Source organism: Anarhichas minor, unplaced genomic scaffold (genome assembly GCF_050575085.1).
Source record: "Anarhichas minor isolate MPS153535 unplaced genomic scaffold, ASM5057508v1 ptg000040l, whole genome shotgun sequence".
NCBI lineage: Eukaryota > Metazoa > Chordata > Actinopteri > Perciformes > Anarhichadidae > Anarhichas > Anarhichas minor.
This window is the reverse complement of record NW_027466486.1, coordinates 2543135-2567625: the sequence shown is the minus strand read 5'-3', so window position 1 is coordinate 2567625 and position 24491 is coordinate 2543135. Positions and strand designations below refer to the sequence as shown.

The 24491-nt window shown below is 40.7% G+C and overlaps 2 protein-coding genes across 2 annotated transcripts; both read right to left on the bottom strand.

Annotated features, from left to right (window-relative positions):
• Positions 1 to 1506: 1506 nt before the first annotated feature.
• tc2n (tandem C2 domains, nuclear) lies at positions 1507 to 11573 on the bottom strand. The gene is made up of 11 exons (XM_076108453.1): positions 11507 to 11573; positions 11222 to 11416; positions 9861 to 10031; positions 9167 to 9246; positions 7517 to 7586; positions 6485 to 6585; positions 5639 to 5755; positions 5210 to 5401; positions 2121 to 2235; positions 1816 to 2015; positions 1507 to 1617 (listed from the first exon to the last, which is right to left on the bottom strand). The coding sequence occupies exons 1-11, from the start codon at positions 11571 to 11573 to the stop codon at positions 1507 to 1509; spliced, it is 1419 nt and encodes a 472-aa protein (XP_075964568.1).
• Positions 11574 to 14145: 2572 nt separating this feature from the next.
• Positions 14146 to 24148, bottom strand: fbln5 (fibulin 5). The gene is made up of 10 exons (XM_076107848.1): positions 23722 to 24148; positions 23472 to 23520; positions 23024 to 23293; positions 19057 to 19179; positions 17563 to 17679; positions 17261 to 17377; positions 16627 to 16749; positions 15964 to 16090; positions 15667 to 15862; positions 14146 to 14331 (listed from the first exon to the last, which is right to left on the bottom strand). Exons 1-10 carry the CDS (start codon positions 23797 to 23799, stop codon positions 14170 to 14172), a joined length of 1362 nt encoding a protein of 453 aa, XP_075963963.1. The 5' UTR covers positions 23800 to 24148; the 3' UTR covers positions 14146 to 14169.
• Between the last annotated feature and the right edge of the window lie 343 nt (positions 24149 to 24491).

Genomic DNA, 24491 nt, shown 5'->3' with positions numbered 1-24491 from the left:
CCCAGAATTATTGTGCAAATTTAAAGAGATCCTCGTCTTATTTCGGATTCTGCTGAGATGAAATGTCACCTACAGACTAATACTTTTTACTTTTTTTTTTTTAATACTAATGCATTTTATTTTTTCATAAATTCTCTCTTTACTTCTTTCTTTCAATAAACACACAAAATAACTTAAACGACATCTACTTTTAATCACTAAACTTTCAACATTAATACATTAAATACATCAAAAATAAAGTGCTTTCATCAGAAGCGTTACAGCTAAGGTTTGATACTCTTGTATTCTACAGTAACATGGGAAATAAAAGATAAATCGAGTGATATTTATATTTCTCTTATTGTCAACGGATATCATGAAAAGACCAAAACCAACAGTGAATTGATTTTACTACAAAGTCATACATCACGGATTCCTCAATTCATTGTTATCCAAAAACTATTAAAACATATCACTCGCTAACATACCAAATGTTTATAAATCCACATCAAAAATAGTCCCTGAAAAAACACTATTTACTCCCGTTTAAAGTGGCTACAAATGGTAAATGGACTGCATTTATGTAGTGCTGTTTTCAGATAAGAGGCTCTGAAAACCCACTGTACACAACCTTCTCAGCACTAAACAGCAGACAGATGCAGTTAGCAACTATCTGGTGAACATAGTGGAGCATTTAACAGGTTAAGAGTCAGATTTATCCCTCGGGAGTTGGTCGAGACCTAAAACAAAGCTAAAAAAAAAGATTCAATATTGGACTTATGTTCATAACTGTTTGCCGTATCAACTTAAAAGATGATGATATTGTGTTCACAACTTGTTTCTCCAGCAAACAAGTGGCCAAAACATTCAGTTATTGCATGTTTAAGTAATGTTTGTGGAACACTATAGTGCCTGGCTGTTTCAGGAAATTATAGAGACTTAAAAAAAACTGTGGTCATGAGTAGTATTTAAAGATTTCAGTGGAACCAATGGGGCTGAAAAAAGAACCCAGAAATGGTTAGTTTTGATCGATGTTTGGTTTGTTGACAATAAGAAAAGTATAGAATACTGTCAGCCTTATCCTTTACAATGGGTCTTAAGTACAGACTGATAAAGTGAGTTTGGCTTTATGGTGACTTTCTCTGCTTGTAAACTTTCTATCTAATTTAAACAGAGTGACAAGTTTTTCCCCTAAAAAGGCATGTGAGTTACAAAATTCCTCCTTATATACGGCTAAATGCTATGAAGCTGACTTTGTTCAATTTTGTCTAAACAAAAACAACCCCAACTTCCAGCGATTAAACTTTGTTCGAAACCCCTATTTACAACCGAGCACCTGAACAGTGGAAATCTGGTGTCTCAGGGCGTTCAGAGCACGTTCAGTAGTTTACAGTCCCGTCCGTCAGGGACGACTCAGCTAGTGTACAAGACTGTGTCCATCTGTGGAGAAGCAGGCCGGCACAGCTGGACCTGCACCACGAGAGCGTCACGTCCGTAGAGCGTAAAGAAGACGCAAGGAGAGGAGGTTCAGGCAGCGCTCAGCCGGTGCCACGCAGACACCACTTTCTCTGGGTTAGCCATCGTGTCCTTCCACTGCTCCACTGCTTCTGGGACGGGGCTGTCGAATCCCAGCTGAACCTGCCAGAAACATTGGGAAAGCAATAAGTCCTCAGCTTGTTGCATTTCATCTTTTCTTCACAACATGTGTGTGTATTGAGGTGAGGCCTGGAGTGTTCTTTTAAAACGAGAACTTTTCCCACCTTAAAAAAAAAGAGCTTGGGGAATTAACAATTAAAGGAAAAGTCTAACAGAAAACCTGGTGTCAGAACAACTCACCTGTCCGAGACAGTGTTTCCTCCTGACCGAGCTCCGGCTGTAGAGTTTGACTGACAGCGAGCACGCTTGGTCTAACGAGGCCAAGAGGAAGTGAAAAGTCTCCGCCCACTTACACTGCCCCCCCGAGGCCTTCAGGACGCGAGTCTTCTTCTTGATCACCACCCGCCCCAACTGATGCATCTCCACTTTGACAAAAAAGGCTTCAGAGGTGGAAACAACAGCATGTTAGTCACACGGGAATCACTCTTTTCCTTCTTGTTGTAAAGCATTTCACTTTAGACTTTTTCCAGTCACACCTGCAGTACCTTGGGTGAGCGGTGAGGAGGAGGTTGGGAGGTTTTGGGCGGCGAGGACCTGGAGCTGGATGCGTCCGTTGACTGGTTGAAAACAGGTGGTGAGATGCAACTCAGAGTGGCACACCTGAAAGAAAAATATTCAATTATATCTCTATAATTATAATAGTATATTCAGATATGTATAAACTCTGAACTTTTCATGACACAGATATCAGTTTTCGTGTCCTCATTTCCTTTAAGTGTTCATTGTGAAAATGACAAAATATTAAATCTTCAATGGATGTTTGTTATAGTGAGGGATTTTAACAAGATCTTAAAGGTAAGTAGGCTGTGAATGAATGAAGACGACATGAATGAAGGCAACATTTTTGTGACCCCAAGCATCCAGTAATTGTACAAGGAAACTGTACGAGGTATGAACATACGTGTCATTTATTACTTATTTATTACTCGCCTTCGTGTCATTTATTACCCTTTGGCACATAGCAAGCAGGGCAGTGCTCTCTGCATGTTCTCCTAGAATAAAAAGACTTCTAAGATTCACTGTAAGAGTTTATGTCTTCAAAGCTACAACAGTTTGACCTTTAATTATTGGCTAAAAAGATGTAATAATAAAAAATAAAAAATAAAGGCCATAAGAACGTACAAAGTGCATCAACCGTCCGGGTTGTGACATGGAACCAGTAGTTTGAGGCGTTTAATATTTTGACCTTTAGATAGCGCCACCAGGACAATTATTGTAAGTGGAGAAATGTGTTCCTTCAACAAGTCAGAGATATTACATTTGACTTGAAAAGGTTGAGAATTACACTGTACAGTAATTTGTTAAGGTACATTCTTAGAAACTTTCCTTGTGAATTTCACTTTTAAAAACTTTGTCGTGACTCATAGACATAATACAGAGCAGATAAACACGGTGTTAATCCTTCTAATATTGATTTTAGCCATGCGTCCCCAGACGAACTCTAATATGGTCCTGCAGGAATGAGTCCTAAAACCCAGAAATAAGTTGACACTTTGGAAACTTCCGGTTCCCCGTGTCGAAGTCAATGTTAGTATGAATGGGTTTATGGTTTGATGCCTGAAATAAGGTCTGTGGTTAACATATGTCCGTAAATATCCTAATATCTTAACAAAAAGGCAGTTGCTAACAAGTGACTTTGTCGACTTTTGTGTTGACCGTCCCTGTAGCACTCTATGACTTTAGTGATCCCTTGACTTTCCTTTCCTTCAGTGAACTCTCAACAAATATTGGATGGGTCGCCATAACGTTTGGTCTAGAGAGACACGTTCCCCTCAGCATGAATTGTAATAACTTTTGTCGATCCCCTGACATTTCCTCTAGCGCCAGCATCAGGTGAACAAATACCTGACAAACTAATGGCATTGTCATCAGCCTCAGCTTCGCTTAGTTTTTAGAGCTAAATGCTGAACCCTAACACGCTAAACTACATTGGTGAATATGTTAAACGGTATACCTGCTAAACATCAGCTTGTTAGCCTTGTTATTGTGAGCATGTTAGCATTCTGATGTTAGCATTTAGCTCCCCGCCTCACAGAGCTGCTGTTGTTGCATGTTTGATTCATCTTGGACCACCAGCTGCTCTGCTTTTTCTCAAAATGCTGCTGATATTTTTCCTGTTCAAGACTTTGACGAGTTCAGCTGTCTTGAACCTTATGCGCTTCGACTGACTGACAGTGATTTGGATCATTTGTGTCTTTTGTGTCCACAAGATGGGTAAAATCACTCACTGAATCAAATCGACTCTCTGAAAGATGATTCACCGTTCGAACCACTAAGTGCAGAAACACTTCATTTTTACTGTCACTGGCCAAGCATGCATCCATTTATCAACAAAACCACTCTTCGCCGTTGAAATGGTTTGCGGTTTGACCTACTTTCCATGTCTTACATTTCTCTCCAATAGAAGCATGTTTCCCAATTTCCCTTGATAATGAATCCCATTTCTCTATTTCCTGTGATTATGCAACAGCATAAAGTCCGCCTCAACGTTTCCCTTGTTGGGGCCAAGAGTACGGTACATGCCAGTGAGCTACAATGCATCATGGGGACAGTTTTATGAGGCACACACGGTGCTTTGTCCTGACTGTACTCTTACAAAGGGGCGATAAAAGACAGCAGCCAACATAGGAAACGGTGGAGAATAAATAATAAAAGTCTGAGGTATTCCCACACTGCGAGATTTTCCTCTTGGCCACAACAGCTGGACAGCAGGTTAGACACGCTCAGCTAACACTGCTGACGTTGATGATCCGCTGACTTTTTCCTCCAGTGCCACCATTAGGGTTGACATTTGGGGACTTTGAGATATTTGGGGTCAAACATTTGGTATAGACATTCATGTCCCCTTCAGGATGACTTGTAATCACTTTGCTGATTCTCTGACTCTTCCCCAAGCAACATCATTGGGTCAAAATTTCTGTTCGTCCAATACTTTGGCGTATGTCCAAATAGAGTGCCGTAGGGATGACAAGTTTTTGTAGGCCAACCAGGAAGTGAGCATCGCACTGGTTCCACAAACAAAAAGCCAATGGGATTTGGATTACTGCGGAAAATAAGCTATGTGACTATGAGGACTCGTCGGTGATGATGTTCGGTAGTCTTATTTAGACACTTGTTTGTAATGTAGAACAAAATGTTAAAATCTCGTATCCCGTATTTCAGTTATCTAACCAAAAACCCCCTGAAAAAAACCCCATTTACTTATATTGCATTGTCTTTGAGCACATGTCAGCATGCTAATATTAGCTCAAATATCACCAATATCAAAATAACCAATAAACAATGTACTTTTGTTTTTAATTATAGATAATATACGAGGAGTTGAACAAATGGAAATCGTATGTGACCTGGAGGATATTTTGCAACTGCTAAACCGTGCTAATGATTAGACTAATGTACAAAGAAAATCTATTCTACGAGTTGCTTCTGGTTTGACATAATAATTCTTTAATTCCTGATTATCCTGTAAATGTTCTCAAACTGTGCTACCAGTGACAAACAATGTAATGGAAACAAAAACCGAACACCAGCCTTAAGACCAGTGCCAGAGGCCTGACGTGAAGTGAACACTCACAGAGGATTTGGACGGAGAGTTGAGCTCGAGCCAGTGCTCCGTCTCCTGAGGGCCGAGCTGTCGTAGGGAGAGGACGCACTCGGCCACCGTGCGTTTCTTGGGGTTGTGCGTCTGCAGTCGCAACATCAAAGCACTGCAGCGCAACTGCTGGAGATGCAGCGCAAACACGAAGGTCTCCATGAAGGACACGTCCTAAAAGAGTAGACAGTGAAATGTGATGTTTTTCCACAACTCAATCTGAAATAATAAATCCATCTGATGCAAACCATTCAACTGGAATAAAAACCCTGCAAAGAATAGTTCAACTTTGCGTACAAAAGTTGTTTTATTAATAATCCTTCACTTAAAATGTAGCAGAATAAAATCTGAGCTACAATTCAATTTGTAACCATGAACGTAAAATATCAGGTTTTAGGCAGCGGTCAGTACCTGACAGTAGTCCTTGATCGAGCTCTTGAACTGTATGGGTTTGGGGAGGGTGATGATCCCTTTAAATCCAATCTTCTGCTGTTCCACTCCATCTGGAACACGGTTGAGGTCTGAACACTGATAACGAAAGAAGGAAAATAACGTTTGAGTCGAGGCAGGTCAAATCTATTTATACGCTCTTAAAACAAACTGCTCTACTTAGCAAAAAAGGACATAAATACAAAAACAAGATAAACCTCAGATAAATCAATCCTGTATGTGTGAGTACATGTCTTCATTTTTAGCGTTTTTTAAATACTTGTAGAGAATGTTTTAATGCTCAAAGTACTCTTTTCTTTTCTTTGGAAACTCTATTTAAGCATGATATGCTTAATTTATGCTCCAGGAAAGACTCAATTTTTGTGCGACCCCGCCGCTCTACTTGTCCATCCAAATGTCCCAAAGGATAGTTCAAGTGCAGCGCTGACCAAAAAAAGAATTTGGTGGGAAAGAGGTGCCCAATTTTTTTAAGTTTGCTCCTGTTCATTGACGAATTAGTGCACATCTCTGCATCTGCATTAAAGCCTGAAAACTGTAAAATAAAAACAAAAAATAATACAAAAAGAGTGATTGTGCAATACACACACTGATCACTGTGTTTCAGCATCAATGAGGAAAGTTCTGTGTCTTAAAGAAAACAACCCTTTTCTCCCGAGTGTCTGAGCCAAAGTTAATAGAGCGCTGAGACAAGCTAACAGAGACCTGTGTTACTGACACACAAAGGTTTCATTGAGAAATGCTGCAGCAGAGCACATTGGAGCCGTTTGTGCTCTCGGGCTCTCCTCCTCTCACAGCACGTAACCTTACCTGAACCACGGTGATCCACACCTGCTCCAGAGCCTCCTGGTAGCTCACTCGGACGCACACCTTCCCCAAATCACGCTCGTCCCCAGACAGTGTGACGGAGTCTGTAACATCAGCAGCACAACATGAACACATTACTGGATGTTATGGGATGTAATGGTGGAGCTATACGAGTGTTATAAGCGGACATAGAAGGAAATGTATACGCTTTTACGCCAAATTAAATCCATAATCAAAGAGTCATTTATTTCACTTCTTTTTTTGTGAATAACATTACAAAGTACATCAAATGTTCTGCTCTTGTTATCTATAACATCTACTTCATTGATGCTTTCTGTCCATTGCATTGCATTAAATATGCAGAGCTACATGTGATGCTGCTTATTAATCCATGAAAAGCAACACTGTTTTATTGTTGCAAAGAATATACTGCAAGGATTCAAGGACAATTTATTGTCCTTATCCAACACAGGGTTGCACAACAAAAGACTTGCACAACAAAATGCAGTTGTAGCCCCTTTTGCTAGACAACAAAAACATGACAAACAAAACAGTAGTACATAGAAGGAGCGTAAACAGCGTCAACAAAACAATTCTCAGGGCAATATGGCCGACATCTTGATATAAAAAAAAATTCAACATCAGAGAAACACTTTCCTTCAACATTGACTACGTTTGAGCACCGAGCATCATTGACGTAAACAGAGTCCGTAATAGAGACAGAAGATTTTCTTGGATATTTTTTAACATATTTGTGACATAACTTTCAATAAAAAGAAAAAAAACACAACTTCATATAAATGATTTGTCTCTTATTATGACTAAGCCGTCTCTCCTTATGAAATAATACAATCTTTATGTAACAAGGCTTATCTCTGAAGCTCAGTGGTGGACCTTAGTGAAAACATTTGCAAGTCATTACTGCCTTCCCTTTCATGACTGTACAATGCAGAGTGATCTTAATCAGACTTACTAGAAAGCATGAAAAGGGGAAATTGTTTGTAGACAAAACAAATATTTAAGTATTTAAGTTACCAAGGCTGCTTTCAATGGAGCCAATCATGGAGGACGTGCTGCTGAGGACGCTGGAGACGGAGTCGAAGCGCTGAAGGTTAAAACAAACACACATAAAGATGGTTAGCATTGCATGACATAGTCATTACTGTTTCCACTGAATCACAAAACTTTATCATTTTACAAGAGTACAGACACGCTTTTGACTTTGTGAGGCTGTAGCTAAATGAGCTAAATGCTAATGATGTTAAGTAGGTGTAATGTTAATTATGTTTATCTTTGGTAATAAAACCAAAGTATAGATGAGGCTGATGAAAAAGTAATTTGTTAAAGTATTGGACAAGTTTAAGTTAGCGCTGGATGCGAAGTTAGGGGATCAGAGTTATTGCAATTCATCCTCTGGGGAACATGAATGTCTGAACCAAATTTCATGCCAATCCATCCAGTAGTTTTTGAGATATTTCTGTCTGGATATTGCCATCCGTAATGAAAATCACTTAACATTCTCTCGTCTCCTAAATTTGAAAGGACCATCTCAACTGGTTCTTATTTCTTTACCTTCCTATTCAGGAAACCCGGGTTTATTTGTTTACCGTTAGATCTTCTGCCACGGTGCTGTGCCTTTCACACTTTCATTACTAAATGCTGTTTCCTCATAACGCTGCCAAGCTAAACATTTGGGTTAATTGAACTGTAATCATACACCCACTGCATGTTGCTCTGGATATTAAAGTCATCAACAGACATGAACCGTGAACAGAAAATGTTTCTGTGTCGGTTCACAATAAGCAAGGCAATGAGTGTATTGCTTTAACGTTGCTCTTTGCAAAGTGCGTGCCCAGAATGAGACATTACATTGGTTATCACGGTTTTGGGCGAGACGTTAGACTGTTTGTTTGTAACACGCCCCAACTTACTCTTTGTTTTCCTTATTGGATTACTGATTAAATAGCACTTCGTCCAAGATAATCAATGGATGATTCATATGCAGCAAACAGAGATACATTCAGGGTCAGCTGGAGGAATAAGTGCTGAAGCCGAAATTAATCATCACTTTAAGATTTCAACTACCTGTAAGATCATTTTCAGAATGACTCACAAGCTGACCTCCATTCACTTCCTGTAATACATAGAGGATCTCTTGAGGTGTTTTTGTTATTTTAAAGACTTGGAGGCCCAAATGAGACATAACCAATAACATACACAAAGAGATTTTGATTTCAGTGAGGCACTAATCCTGGTTTAATAAAGTTATAAACAATAAATTGGAATGTAAAAAGACATATAATGGCATTATACATTACTTTACTAAGATGAATTACCATTAATCAGCTGATGAACAAAATTAAAACTGGATTTATTTCACTTATCTAGTGTGAAATAACTAGATTTCACTGGTCCTCTTTTCTAGCCCACAACGGACAAACCAAACACTGGGATTTTGGGGTGAACTTCCCCTTTAAATATAGTTTGTCTCCCTTTTTCAACTCTTCAGAAAGGAATGACCTTCTAACTTTGTAGCTTAAATCAAAACGCCAGCCTGTGAGGCGTGTTTGCCAGATGTTCTCTCTGCTGCTGAGGACAGTGGAAACTGTAAAACTATATTTAGTCTTGGTTGACACAGGGTGAGAAACGCTGACTGAATACAGATTAGATAGTGAACAGTCTCACCTGCATGTGAATCTGAGGGCTGGACAGATCAAACATTGAGCCGCTCAGTCGCTGCTCGTCGCCCACATTCAGCGTCCTACCTGGAAGCAAAACATCAACCCACAATTCAGTTTGTCTTTAGGTATCTGTCATTAAATCAGCAATAAATGCTTTCTGAACAGCAGGCAAAGTGTAAATCAGGACTAACTGTTGAATGGATGTCTAATCTTTTGTTATCACTTGAGTCTTTATTGCCTTAAAACGTACACAAGTAAAACAAAAATATAACTACTGATGCAGTATACGGTACGATTTGTTTATTAAAACTTTTATACAACAATTGACATTACACGATGATTAATTTAATTGAATTAAACAGTGTCTATGTCTTTATTCCTAAACCTAATCCATTTTTCCCATTTTCTGTAAAACTATTCTTCTTTCATTCTTAAAAGAAGAAGTCCTTTTTTCCATCACAAATATTTCCTGTACTATAACACAAATAGGTGTCTATTTTATGTTCAGGAATAGGTATATAATGATGAATATGCACGTTGATATCAAGACACAAACTTCCTGATTTCATATCTAGCATAAGCTCTTTGAAACAAGAAAAGACGGTAAGCAGAATTATGAGCTATAAATGTACACAGATTGATTTCTGAAATCATTTTGATTTACAACGTAAGCGAAGCATGGATGAGGTTTCTGCTACCTGGGCTTTGGGGACCGGAGTCTCTGTTCTTCAGTGTGCCGCGGCGGGTTGATCTGGGGGAGAGGTACTCGGCCACCTGACCCTGATGGAAGCTGGACTCAGGGCTGTAGGTGAAGTGACTGGAGCCCAGAAGCTCTGCTTTCCTTTCTGCATACGTGCACCGGGCTGAACCTGCAGACAGACAACAGGGCTGGAGGTCAACATGCTGCCTTTTCACCAAATTGTTTGTTTCAGTAAACTAAAGGACTGCAGCCATTCATTTAGAAACAGGACATCCTGGTAGTTGTGTAATCAAACGTCAGGTCATACAGCAGCAGCCTCTGAGCTGATTTTAATGAAACTTCGACACATGAGGCATTGTGGCACCTTGGCTCTGTGGAGTGGGTGGAGTAAAATGTGTCAGTCAGCATAATCTTGACCTAAACTAACCCTATGTCGAGGAAAGACTGCACGTTATTTCACCCTTTGTCTTTGTGTTTCAGGCTGCAGCATGGGGGATACTTGCCCACTGACCTGTTGAACAGGAATTAAATGTTGTAAAAATACCTATACCATATATTGGATGGGGAACTTTCTACACACTTCCTGCTGATGAGTGGCCTGATGGGGGCGCTGTTGAAGTGAAAATATATCGCACAAGCATAATTTTCCTGAATACGATCTTTGTCACGTCAAGCAAACATCTGGAGAAATTCAGGTTGAAAAAATCTTCAAGAAATAGACAGAAATTAAGTTACAGAGAACCAACCGATTGCAAATGAGTATCTACAGTTTCAGCTTTGTTCTGGCAGTGGAGGACCAAATGTTAGCTAGCTCAGGTCTTCAATAGTTCACAAGAAAAGCTGTCTTTGAATTCTACGAAAGCAGACAGACATGTTTACATTTAAACATTTCCATGATTTCTTTTTTCTAAATTTTTTCTAAAAAAAGAAACGCATAACAATAACAGCCATTTCATTGGCCAAATATGAGCCGAGATGTCGTCCGGTTCTCGATGTGAACGTAAACCCAAAGCTGGTCTGACTGAGCGCTGCTAAACAGATTTCCACCCTCAGGTCCACACCTTCAAAATCTAGCCAATCCTGTCAGCCATGATGTACCAAATGAAGCACATGAGAAACCACACTTGCAATATAATTTCTTTCATGCTGTGTGTTCAATGTGGTTAGAGACACCGTAATAACTTGCCAGCCCACCCACCCTTTAAGTCAACACAAAGATCTAAGACAGGTTTCTACATCATTGGTCATTGCAGTTCATTTGTATATGATGGTGAGATTAACAAATGTAATCCTTCAAGATTATTTAATACAAACAAAAGGAGAACAACCAGCTGATGTTATCTTTCAGTGGGTACGTACTCTGCGGGCCAGACTGTAAATTGGGGTAGCGGGAGTTTTTGGGTTGGATGTAGGAGGCCTTGAAGGTTGGCAGGACGAACGGCACCTCTCTGCCGTCCGGAGGCAGCTTGGACAGGAGGTAGTCTTCTGCGACTTCCCTTCTCCCGCCTTCCGGCTCCCATCCTGATGCCTTAGGAGGCATCTTCAGCGCGATCACTTGAAAGCAAGCGGAAAATCACACAATCAGAAACAGAAACACTCTGTCAGAGCTGTCTGACATGCAGCTGTGCAGGATGCCATGTTTACCTTGGGCCTCCTGCTCCCTCCCCTTCTTCTTCATGAACTTCTTGCAGCAGTCTTTGAGGCACTCCATAGCTGCAACTGGAAATATTTAAATGATGAAAGAGTAAGTGGAGGTTAGAGTTTACACAGTAAACAGTGATACCAGTAGGGCTGGAGCAAACCTTTCTGGATCTAATCAGGAGTTGATAACACTCAAAATACTAAAATGAGTTAAGTAATGAATTAAGTGGGAAAAGTCCATAGAATTCACTATTTGTTATTTTGTTTAATAACAAATTTGGTCACTAAGCCCCCATATCACCCAAATTTGCCATACAATTTGATACATTGTTGTAGAGTGGCCCAATCGACAAATTTAGCACAGTGTACCAAAAATGTGGCTTCATGATCCCAAAATGTCATCTAGTTTCCACAACAGAAGTTTGCATTGCACGCCAATAATATAGAATTTGATAAAACCCACAAATGTGGTAAAATGCTCCTACTTCCCTCCCCCTATTTATGAATGATACCAAAGTATTTTAGAGGTCCTCAAAACCACCAAAATATGGTATAGCGCCAACCAAACATTTTTATGGTGCCCCAAAATGTGTTCATATATTCCCCAAATTTGTTCTAAATATCGATATAATCCTCTAAATAGTTGTAGTTCCTCATAAAACAGCTCTTGAGGACACAAAATGTGTTCATTAAATGATTAGTTGTAACACTGTTTTGAACCCCTTGCATATTGTTATAATCTTAAAAAGCGTTATTGTACCCATAAACCCCAACGTTAGTGATTGATTAAATAAAATCCTCCCAATCACAGTTTAGCTGTAAATGTGTCATAGTGCTGACATAGTCCGTCATGGCTGGGAGGATATTTTTGTGTTATAATAACACGTTTTCCTTAAAAAGCTAAATAACAAAAAAATAACAAGCTAAATAACATTTTAATTGAGTTTGAATTATTTCATTTCCTCAACCAATAGTCAACAAACACCGCTTTGTGTTGCGGACATATGAGGGAATGTGCGTCGCTTTGACTTTACTGAACACATCAAATTGCAGTTAATCAACAATAACTTCACATAACAAAAGCAGTCAAAAAGGGAACTTACCCGTGCGATGTTTCCACTTTAATAGGATAAAGTTTGCACATCCGGCGGTGCAGTTCTCTCACGGGCCGACTGGAGAGAAATGCCAGAGAGCTCTGCAGGTTTATGGAGCACTTTAGTAACCGGTCTCTCTCTCTCTCTCCCTCCTCCCCTCTCTCTCTCTCTCTCTCTCTCTCTTCCCGGATGGCTCATGCGTGTTTGCGCTTCCTTCCCCGAACAGCCTCGCTCTCTGTTTTGATTGTTAGCTGCTCGGTGTCATTTTAGTTTTCTACTCCCGAACAGTATCAACACGGTTTACACCATCCAGGTCCAGTATGTCTGTATTTACAGACTAGTTATTATTTTTAATGTCAAATGTCCCCCATTGCCAAAGATTGTCATGATCCTCCAAATTGAGTTTATTCGTTGTTATAAAAAGTCTTATTGTGCACCCAAATCCCCCACAATTGGATGTAATGTCCCCAAAGATTGTCATTTTGTTATGGTCCCTAAATCCTCCATATTTGGTATAGCACCACCAAATTGTGTTAATGGATATAATATAATCCCAAATTGTGTTAAACATTGCCAACACTGGCATGGTGCTCCAAAATGTATCCCCAAATCCCCCATATTTGGAATAGCTCCCCAAAAATATTACATTAAAATGTAATATCCAATATAATTCCTGATTTTGTTATTCGTTCTGATCCCTCTATTTGTTATAGTCTCCCCACAACATTACATTATAATCCCACATGTTTCTAGTGTTCCAGAGCCTGCACCTCCAAAATCTGATAATTGATATAATCCCAAATTTAGTTTTTGTGCAACCCACTGCCAAAAATTGGTAGTGTTGAAAAATGTGGTGATATTTTTTAAATTTTTATCAACATTTTATGTAATCCACAAATTTGTGACCGCACCCCCAATTTGTGTCCCTACATTTGATATTCATAATCACACAGTTTGTTAAAGTCCTCCTGAAAACATTACCTAATAATCCTAAAATAAAGTGTGCTGTCAGGGCCAGCTCATGCCAGAGACAGTTGTGTGGTGAAGGCATTTATTGGTGTAAAAGAAACTGTGATCAATAATTCAGTTAATGACTGGCTCATAATAAAAAACACGACGATGACACAGCGACAGCTCTTGATTTCCGGCATATAAAAGTTACTTTCACAGTTTATCTGAAGGGGTGAAAATTCACAGACAACTGGGGGGAAAAAACTGTATTGTGTATACGCTGGCATTCAGTGAGGGTAATTCCCATCATTTTCTAAATAGAGGATGTCAGAAATTGTACACCATAAATACCCCTATGTGTCGAAAGTCCATATCACAGCCATAAAAGCCCAGCGTCCATTAAACCAGGGTGGGGATTCCAGCACAGGGATGCTTTTCCCATCAGCTGATTTTGGAGTCTTTATCGGACGTGTCTTTATTGAGGATGACATAATGATGTAAAAAAAAAGGTGATGAACTGTCTCAAACAAACCATGACATCAGCTGCAGATGAGGGCAGCTCGATTCTTTGAGAGAGAGAGGGGGGGGGGGGGGGGGGCGTCAAAGTTCATTTTGGGGCGCTCAGAACGGGTGCTCTGAGACAAAGACCGTCAGACGAATGATGGAGCTGCCTCTGAAGTTGATGACGTTGTTGACCGTGACCATCTCCAAGTCCAGCACCAACTCTCTGGGCCCCTTGATGGGCCGCGACAAGACCAGTGTGGCGCTCACGTTACTGGTTTGCTGAAAGATGCAGACGACAGGAGAGGAATGTGAGGAATGAAGTGCAGGAAACGCTTCGAATGTGACAGCTGCACACGATGGAGGAAATCTAAGTCTCAGGGCTTTGTCGTATCATTTACAACCAGCAAACACGGGCACAGAGTCAAGGAAGGTCAATGTGATTTCCGTAGTGCATACAGGACCAGACTAGGGTTTGTTTAAACAAGGACAGCAGAAGGTAACTTTCGAAAGATATTGTAAAAGCTCATGTGGTCACGTATTCATGCAGCAGATAATCTTTATATATCCTCCTTAAGAGTCTCTGTTAAGACTGTATATCTTAAAAAAAAGAAAAATCACCCTCACAAAAACATTACACGAAGTTATTGCTCCATCTACTGGACGAGGTCAGGTGCTTCATCCTCCCCTTTCTTTACAGGCATTGTGCCCGACACACTGTATGCGTTTACTTGGTGTACAGCCCCTTTTCACAGGAGACATTTTGACTTTTTTTCCCTACTGTGACACGTCAACAAATGACATTAGAGCTGAATAATTTATGTTTTCATGGTTTGTATGGATCAAACACATGACCTTAAACTAAATACAAAGTACAAGCCCCATAACCCTCACATTTGGCATTGCACCCCCACATTTGTTTTTTCATGCAAACCCAGTTTTATTCACAGTGTGGCACACTGTAGGAGTGAAACAATGTGTTATTATCCCCAAATCATACCTTCATATATCATATAACAAATCACAATAATTAAATTATGACAAATTATCAAAGGACCCCATGTTTTTTTTTCTTTCTTTAATGCCAATTCAGTCTGATGCTGATGCAGAATAATCCTATTTTTGAATTGATTCTGACTCACTGTTCACCTCACTAAGGAGCACCACGGTCACATCAGATCAATCGAAGACTTCTTAATTATTATTTTAGCAACATGTTTGGTAACTAAACAATCACAGCTGTGGTGTTTCAGTCAAACAGTACTGGTATCTCCTCTCCTGCTCAATTCTGCGATTTCATTGGATTGTCTGGTGATAGAGTTTGAGTTTCTGTAGGTGGCGCTGTTTCTTTATTTTTGTAAATAAACTATTATATGACTGACCATATGTCAGTTACATAAAACCTGTTAAACTTGTTTTTTGTTCACTAGAGGATCTGCTTAAAACTATTTCGCCACAGACACCACATCAGTGGACCATAGGCTCCATCACCATCGTGTTACCTCCTTCAGCGATGGTGACTTAACAGGCATTTATTTCAATGAAAATCTGCCCCTTTAAAGCGTTAAAAATGTGATACTTGGTGTCTCCAGTTTTATGGATCTCTGACGTACTCACCCTCATGTAAAACTCTCGCCCCTCATTGCCCGACTTTATCTGGAATATGTAGAAGGCGCCGGGGTAGCGCGTGGTGGCCTGCATCTGGAAGATGTCTGCAGGCACAGTGCGCCCCGACGACAAGTCCATGTGTCGGTACAGAATAGTGAAGGGTTTGTCCCTGCAGGCAGGGTTCTCAGCAGAACACATACACTGACTGCAGAGGACACACAGGGGCAGTTTAAGATATAATGCAACATATAACATTTCACTTCTGTGCGGTAACGAATACGTAAATGCAACGGTAGAAGTACTCACTTGTCACCAACTTCGACGTAAGGAGAGTGACACTGTAAAGCATCCAGGCATGTATAGCCTCCCTGGAAATTGAAACATACTTGTGCTGTTGTACAGGTGTTGTTACCAGTGTCACATTCATTGATATCTTTAAAATCAAACACACAACAATCAAAGTCAGTTAAATCATCATCATCATCATCATCATCATCATCATCATCAGAGAAACAACATTTAGAGAGCGTCAACAATACGGTATTTGAGAATGGCTGGAAATGGTACAAAGAACAAAGAGAGCACATAATAATACTTAATAAGGGGACACTTGTTTTAAACATTAGCTGATACACATGTGCAACTTTTCCAAATGCTGGCTTGAATGTCTTTAGTGTAGCATTGCGGGTGCGTTGTAACCACACACAAACAAATCTCAAATAAGACACATTTTAGGTGACAGATGAAAAAAATATTCCAAGCAAAATGTGATCAAAGAAAGCAGGATTAAATAACATTTAAAACGTTCCTGATAAAATAAAGATTACAACACACAACAAGACAATTCACAGCAGCTTTGTGAGTTGTGTTTTCATTCAAAGTTGGCCGAATATTTCCCCTCTTTGACACTGCATCTAAACTGCCCGCCAGAAAGACATTTATTCAGTTGTCTTCTGTCCTGAAGTTTACCTTCACAAGTCCTGCCGTCCTCAAATACATAATATCCCGGCGGACAGACGCAGGAGAAAGAGCCGGGGGTGTTCACACATCTGTGCTGACACAGAAACTCAGAGAAGCTGCACTCATCCAAGTCTACAGGGAATAAAAGAAAGAATTAATGATGATCGCATAACGATTGTGAGGGCCGCTCACTGGCTCAGCGGTCAGAACTAATGCCTAACGACAAAGTCTTGGGTTCAAATTCAACCAGTTCTGTGGATCAAAGAGGCTTTAAGTGTGAATATGTTTGTCTGTCAACAGTATAGAAGGCAGCCTGTGATACCCAACTGGAACAGGCTCCATCTTCCTGTGATGCTGCACTGGATAAGCAGTTATAGAAAATAGATGAATGGAAAGACAGTGTTAAGGATATATTACATTATCTAAGAAAATCAAGATTAAATCTAAAGTATATCTAGTTGATTAATATATAGTTTGGCTCATTTAGAATGATAACATTCCACGTTTATCAGTTGGGAAAAGTCTAGTATCAGTTTTACTCCATAGGATGTAAAACTTTAATGCTCTACAGACTGGCTTCAAAGTCAAAAAATGCCGTTTTCTAGATATAAAAAATATAAAAACCAGAACCAGCTCGTCTCACCAATGCAAGTAGTTCCGTCGGACGCCAACTCGAATCCCTCGTCACAGTTGCACATGAAGGAGCCGTAGGTGTTGAAGCAGCGGTGACTGCACGGTTCATCTTCACACTCATCCACATCTGGAGGAACAACGGTTGACGGGAGTTAAACGCAACATTGGTGCACAGCATGGAGGTGTGCATGAGTGTTTAACTGTGTGACAGCAAAGTAGGAAAAGAAACAGTGTGCATGTGCATGTGATTATTTGCACAGGGCAAGTGTTATGCCCCTGTGTGTGTGTGTGTGTGTGTGTGTGTGTGTGTACCTTGACAGGTCCTGCTGTCTGGGTTGAGGATGAAGCCGGGGTTACAGGAGCAGGAATAAGAGCCGGGGACGTTGGCACACAGCTGTTGGCAGTAACCATAGCGGCATTCATCAATATCTGTTCAGAAAGAAAAAGACAAACTGGTTATGTTTCAGAATATAGACATACTGTAGGTCTGACTACTGTGTTAAATTAAAAATAAATTAAAAACCCAGCTTAATAAGACACTGCTTCTTCATGATTTATTGATTTGATTTGGCAAAAAGTCTGCTGAGCTGCTCTGCTGCACATAACATGAAGAGGGCGCTGTTCTCCATGAGGAGGGTGAAAGCTTTAAGACGTAATAACATTTTGTAAATGAAGACAGGAAGCAGAAATGTCTTTTCTATATTATCCAACAGTCTTACAAGCAATATGGTCTTAAGTTTAGGAAATACTTGCACTGATATTCCTACTTGACCATTGCCCTGAGTCATTTGAGACACATATAAACCAGGAAGTGACTCAAAATGACCTCAAGGAAACTTTAAATGACCACAAAGAGACACAAAAGACTACAAATGATTAACACAACTACAAAGAGATGCAAAGTAGTTGCAAAGAGGCACAAAGAGACCCACAACGACTATGAAAAGGTGCAAAACAACCACAAAGAGACACAATAAAACTACAAAATGATACAAAACAACCACAAAGACACAATAAAACTACAAAGAGACACAATAAAACTACAAAATGATACAAAACAACCACAAAGACACACAAAACTACAGAGATGCATAACAACTACAAAGCGACAACAAATAGAGACTAAACAACTATAAATACTATGTGTTTTGCCTCTGTGTGGGAGATGTGGTGAGCTTTTGCATGTCTGTGCCCAGCAGCCCATCGTCTCATAACACACCATGTCTATACCGAATGGAATATTTGCTGGTTTTGAACGGTTTAGGCCATTAACATCACATCATGTGCAATCTACTTTACTGCCAGATCAATTGTGTACCTTCACGGCCGCCATCACATTCATTACAGTATCTTTTTCAAATGCAGAAACTAGAAACCTGCTTGGCTTGAAATAAACCAGCTCAATGACTGGACTTAAATGTCTGATGTCGGATCACTGTTTTTCGTTGGTGATTCTAAGGAAAACATCACAGAATTGATACAATCAACTATTGTATAACGCCAGAAATCATTGAAATCACTTTTTGGTCCCGATGTTTGATCGCTGGTTGCATTAAAGATTTTAAAGACTGTGAACGCACCACAATTTAAGGTTTCTGAAAGCAACGTCATCAATTCACAACAACAACGTTCACCAATGGATTAGCTTTCTTAAACACATCTCACATCTCTGCTAATTGATTTTCCAAAACTTGAATAAACTGATTGGTATACTTTTGAAAACATTCAGCACTAATGTGAAGTTCATGCAATGTTCATACACGTAAAGCCACTCTATACTCTTATGCTGTGCAGATGTGCACTCACCCTGGCACTGTCCTCCAATGAGCCAGTATCCTTCAGTGCAGGAACAGGTGTAGCCGCCTGCTGTGTTGATGCAGACCTGGGTGGGGTTACAGTGATGAGAGTTTGTCTCACATTCATCAATGTCTGGAACAGAGAGAAGCAGCAGGGGAGAGAGGGGTGTTATTATTGATAATTGTTTTTTCCCCCCTTTTTTTTGTGGTTAAAAACAAACAAAAAAGAAAAGTTCAATCCTGAGTGGAGAATGTGAGGAACAAGATAAATAGATGGATGGATATATGGAGAGAGACAAGAAATTTTGCGTGCGATTAAACCATTTAAAAAAGTAAAATCTGGGAAAAAAGTCCTTTTTCTGATTTACACTGCTGATGCTATATTTCAAAAACAAAAATTGCAGGTCATAAAAGCTACACAGTCGAGTGACGGTAACGTTAAAGGCCTTGCTCGAAAGCCTGTCCACTAGACTGCTTACAATCTGAATTCCTTTGGAGCAGCTCACACACTACATCATAATAGCCATATTTCCTTATGAGGATGTGATAAATCACAAATTCCAACCTCTGTTTCTGGTTCTCAGACCATGAAGTCACCGATCTCTAGAAAAGCATTGGGGGAAGTGGGTGGGAGCCCAGCGTTTTGTTTGGACAGGCAGCTTTGATAAGCTATAACGTCTGTCGGTGGGACCGTCGCCCTTAGTGGCAACTGATCGCTGGCCCTTCACGGGGGTGGAGGGGGCCACCGGCCAACAGCTACAAGGCCCCCCTGACACCTGCTTGCAGTTACCAGTCAAAACCTCTCTGAATGATCGTCATCTGCACCCCATGTGTAGCATTACTGCAGATCTCCAACGTACATGCACGAGCTGCAGGATCATTTCAGTTCAGCTCCTTATATAGACTGTTTCATGAGCTGCCCACGAGCTTTGAGGTCACCGCTGACAACCCTGATCAGCTTCAGGGAAGACAAGACCGATGGAGTTTGTTTGAACATGTAGGAAAACTGAAAAAACTTGAACCAGTTGACCTCAAATTTGTACACAAGCTGTTTCAAAATAACCCCCAGTGGCTGTTGATGCCATGTACTCTTGTTCATCATCTGCTATCAAATCAAATGGAAAATACACTGAATGTGATCATCAGCAAGCTGTAACTGTGAAATGCCACAAACAGTCTTGTTTTCAGATCAGCTATTGTGCATTTGTGGTTTTCAAAAGCCTACAAGATTGGCCGTTTTTCTCTCAAGCCACAGAGGAGCATGCAATCCTTCAACTCGAGTAGAACATGAAAATTCCCAAAAATCGGAGTTACGAGCGGAAATGAACTGCACAGTCCCAAGTGAAGTGTCATCATTTGACCTACAATACTCTCGGCTTGCTGGGTCATATGACGTTCACGTGTGTGTGAAAGTGTGCTTGAGCAATCCATGAAAGATGAAAAATGAAAAACCCAACAGCAACATGTCTTTCCTCTTTATTCGGGGTCATTTTAAAATCTGGTTGTAATTAGTTTTTATTTTAAGTGAAAACTGTTCCCAGTGAAGTCTCGTGTCCGGTTCGGGCGATGCCCTTTTGTATTCTAGTTAAAAGAATAGTTCAACTTTTTGTCAAACACACTTATTCGCTTTCTTGATGAGAATATTGAGAATATGAAGCTGGAGCCAGGAGACGATTCTCTTAGCTGAAATCAGAGGGCAGCCAGCTTGTCTGGTTCTATCTAAAGATAACAAATCCACATACCATCACCACTTCATCTTGTTGGTTTAATCCATACAACAAAACTGTTGTGGTCGCAAGTTGTGCCAGACCGTTTCTTGGCTTTTAATACTTTCGTTTTTGTTTGGATCAAACAAACGAGATAGAACGTGTTATGGCTAGCTGTTTCCCCTTGTTTCCGGTCTTTATGCTCAGCTAATTGGCTTCTGGCTGTAGTTTCAAGTTATCATTCTTCTCATCTGATGCTTTTCAAGAAAGCGACACCACTCCTTTTAGGAAAATCTTAATGCACACAATGACTCTCTCGACTATAATTCTGAGTAAACTCTGAGTAAACAGTTTCAACACGGCAAACGTTCTCCATTAATCTTGCGGGTGATTGGAAGCAAATTCCTGCAGCCAAGGGTCTGAAATCTGGTGGAGTTTCTTCACAGACGCATTGGCGGCTGTTAATGCTTATGGTTTTGCAATAAGATGTTCAACAATCAGGTGTTCACATAGTGGATCTGCTTAGCTAGATACCACTAGGGAAGATTAATAATAGTCTATTTGTAAAGTGTGTAACCTGGTGCAGCAAGAAACCAGCTAAGACACAGGTAAGACTACTACACGCCATAGCGCTGCTTGTAAAAGGCCTTTGTAGTATCTGACCTAAAAAACAAAACCCACAAATGCATAAACGCAAGGCCTAATTTGTTCCATTAGTCTCCCACACTGGTGCCATTCGTGACATTGTTGGAGTGTAGTGCCTTAACTTAAAGACAAAGCAATGTTTGTTGCAGGTTCAGACGGGAAGTCACAGTCTGTTTAATTTCTGCCCCACAGCAGCATCAATCAATAACCCACTACGTCACCACACACATCCACCCACCAGGGTCTGAGGACTGGTTACGAATGGCCTCAACAGAGGCATGCCTGTTCTCCATGAAACAGATTTGGCAACACATGACCTCATCTTTGGCACTGTGATGATGTAGTTTACCCAAACAAGGTTGTGAGCCGATTCCCTGACAGGTCCTCTGCCCTACAAAGACAAACAGTCCGTATTTGTGCATGAGCTAAACTCTAAAGCTCTCTTCAGAGAAAACTCTTCTATATGTGCACATTTTCCACTCATTACAGGGTCACGGCTGATTTATCCAAAACACCCCACATGGACTTTAAGGAGGCCATTTTCAACAGCTTGTCCCGGCTGGACGCACTGGGGAAATGCAGCATCAGACATTTAGTGTTTATCCAACAGCTGGGAATTCTTGCGGTTGTGAAATTCAACAGAATCAATCAGAAAGCAGAAATGTCTTCACTGAGAGGAGTTGAACGCTGCTCTGCTTCGGCTGGGTGACGGCAGAAATGTCGCTGCACCGGGCATCAAACGACATCTGTCCCTGTGATCTGACCGGATTCATACGTTCCCCCTGGAGTTCAACCGTAATCTCTGGTAACTTGCACTGAATTTCTGGCCTCTATCGCGTGTCCCTCGTCTATAGTTTCACTCTAACATCTGATACACAGCAGGAGGCGGCAGATGTCGGGCCTGTCGTTCTCAGACCGTTCACATCTGTCGCGCAGAGATTCAGCGAATGGAGGAGAAACTGCAAACAGCTGCAGTAAGAGACAGACACCATCCATTCTTGGTGGTGTTTGTGTCCCGGGCGAACCATTTGTTACCAAAACATAACCAAGTAGTTTACTTACCTAAACATAATTAAGTACTTGCGTTTAACTTTTTTGTTTTGTTTCATGTGTCATTTTAAGCCAAAGCATAAAGTTTTTTACTAAATCCAACCAATTCATTTTGTAGTGTTTTTTGTTTTGTTTCGCTTCAGTTGACAACGTTAACCGTGCCCAGGCAGAATCAGAATTGTCAACTCAAACTCGATGGGGTGGGCGGAGACAGATTCAAAACTTTTCTTTTTCTTCTTTGCTGCCCGTTAACTATCTCAGGACCCATTACATTTGTCATGTGACCTACTGGAGGGGCCACAACCCCCAGATTGAGAACCCCTGGACTAAACTACCAAACTAAATAAAGTAGTTAAAAGTACTGATTACACATATTCATCAGTATTGACAATCAAATAATGTTATATTATTATTATTATTATTATAATATAAAATTCACAACAACTTTTACTGTTAATTCTTTAGTACATTGTTATGATGATACTTCTTTATTTTTTGAATGCATGACTTACTTATAGTGGAGTATTTGTACATTGTTGTAATAGTACTTTTACTTACAGTTGGTCAGTTACTCACCATTACAGGTGCCATCCTCTGCAGGACTATATCCCAGGATGCAATGCGCAGTGGTCCTCACTCTGGGGTAGCTGGGCTCCACAGATCTCGGTGGAGCTGGGAGGAATTGGTCCGATGAGTCCCGGTAAACAGGCTCGGGTAGGGCCGGGATCTCCGGTCTGTACGGCTGATTGTACAAGTTCCTCGGGAGGCACAGGTAGCCTCCGTTCTGGTTCACACAGCGCATGTCTCCTCTGCAAACATCTGGCTGGGTACGGCACTCATCCTCATCTGGAATACAATGATAAGATCATTCCTGCATCCAGGACATCTGTCAGCTTGTGATTCATTTACTTCTCAACATATGGGAATTTGGGAACTTATTCTACTTCACACTCTACATACGGGTCTTAATGACATGCCCACAATTTAACTTATACATTATGTGAGCAGAAGTCATGTCACTCACCTATACACTGTCTCGACATGCGGTCATAAGCAAAACCTTCTGTGCAGGTCTGTGGAGAGATGATCAAGAGGCTGTTTGAAAATTCTGACAAACTACAAAACTATTCCTGAAATACGATTTTAATGAGAAGTTGTATCCGTTACAATTTGCCATGCATTATTCAATCTTTACATAGTGACAGTTCAATCACTCTTGACCATGATCTTGGTTTTAAAATGAATGAAAACACAGGATGGTGCTGTTGTGTTACCTGTCCGTGTCCAGGCTGGATACAAAGCAGAATAAATACCAGAGCTGCCAACATCCTGCAAAGAGGGAATGTCAACATTTTAAACTTTTGTCAGAAAGTGTCGCTGAAAAAAAAAGGAAGGAAATCGGTGCAAGCATCCCGTTACATATCCATTCAAACACAAGTAAAGCACAAATAACTCCGTTACGCAAAGAAAAAAAAAGGTAAGTTTACTGACTTTGCAGAAGAGCAGAACCTGAAGCCACGTACTTCAAAAAGCATGGTTGATGGTTTCTCAAAGGAAAGATTTAGACGACCCGTAAATTCTCCCCAAATCCCCTCACCACTACCCAGCAGGGCTCGCGCCACCCCTCCAACTATGCGCCTTTACGCGAAAACCGACACTAGGTTTTCATTAACCGCTGTCTTCTGGTCGAGCTGAAGCTGCGGCGCATTGACCAAGTGTTGCAGGAATGCCTTTTTCAAAATGGACCGTTTCTGCTCCGCTCTGTCAGGCTCCACAGATTATTTAGCAATGCAAATTGACTGGCCCCCTCCGAGCGCACTCACAACAGCTGGATTCAATCAGGGAGAGCCAGCCCCCTCCGGCCAGAGACAGCGGCGCGTTCACGCCAACAAGCTGCGACTCCTGTGCTGTGGGGGGCACAAAGCATACACAGTGGGTGTCTGTTTCCAAAGTTATAAGGACCACAGCTGAATGACACTGCACATCTGGCGCAGGCAACGCAGGCCATCCACGCTGTAGTAGCCACATCTGGTTTGCATGAATG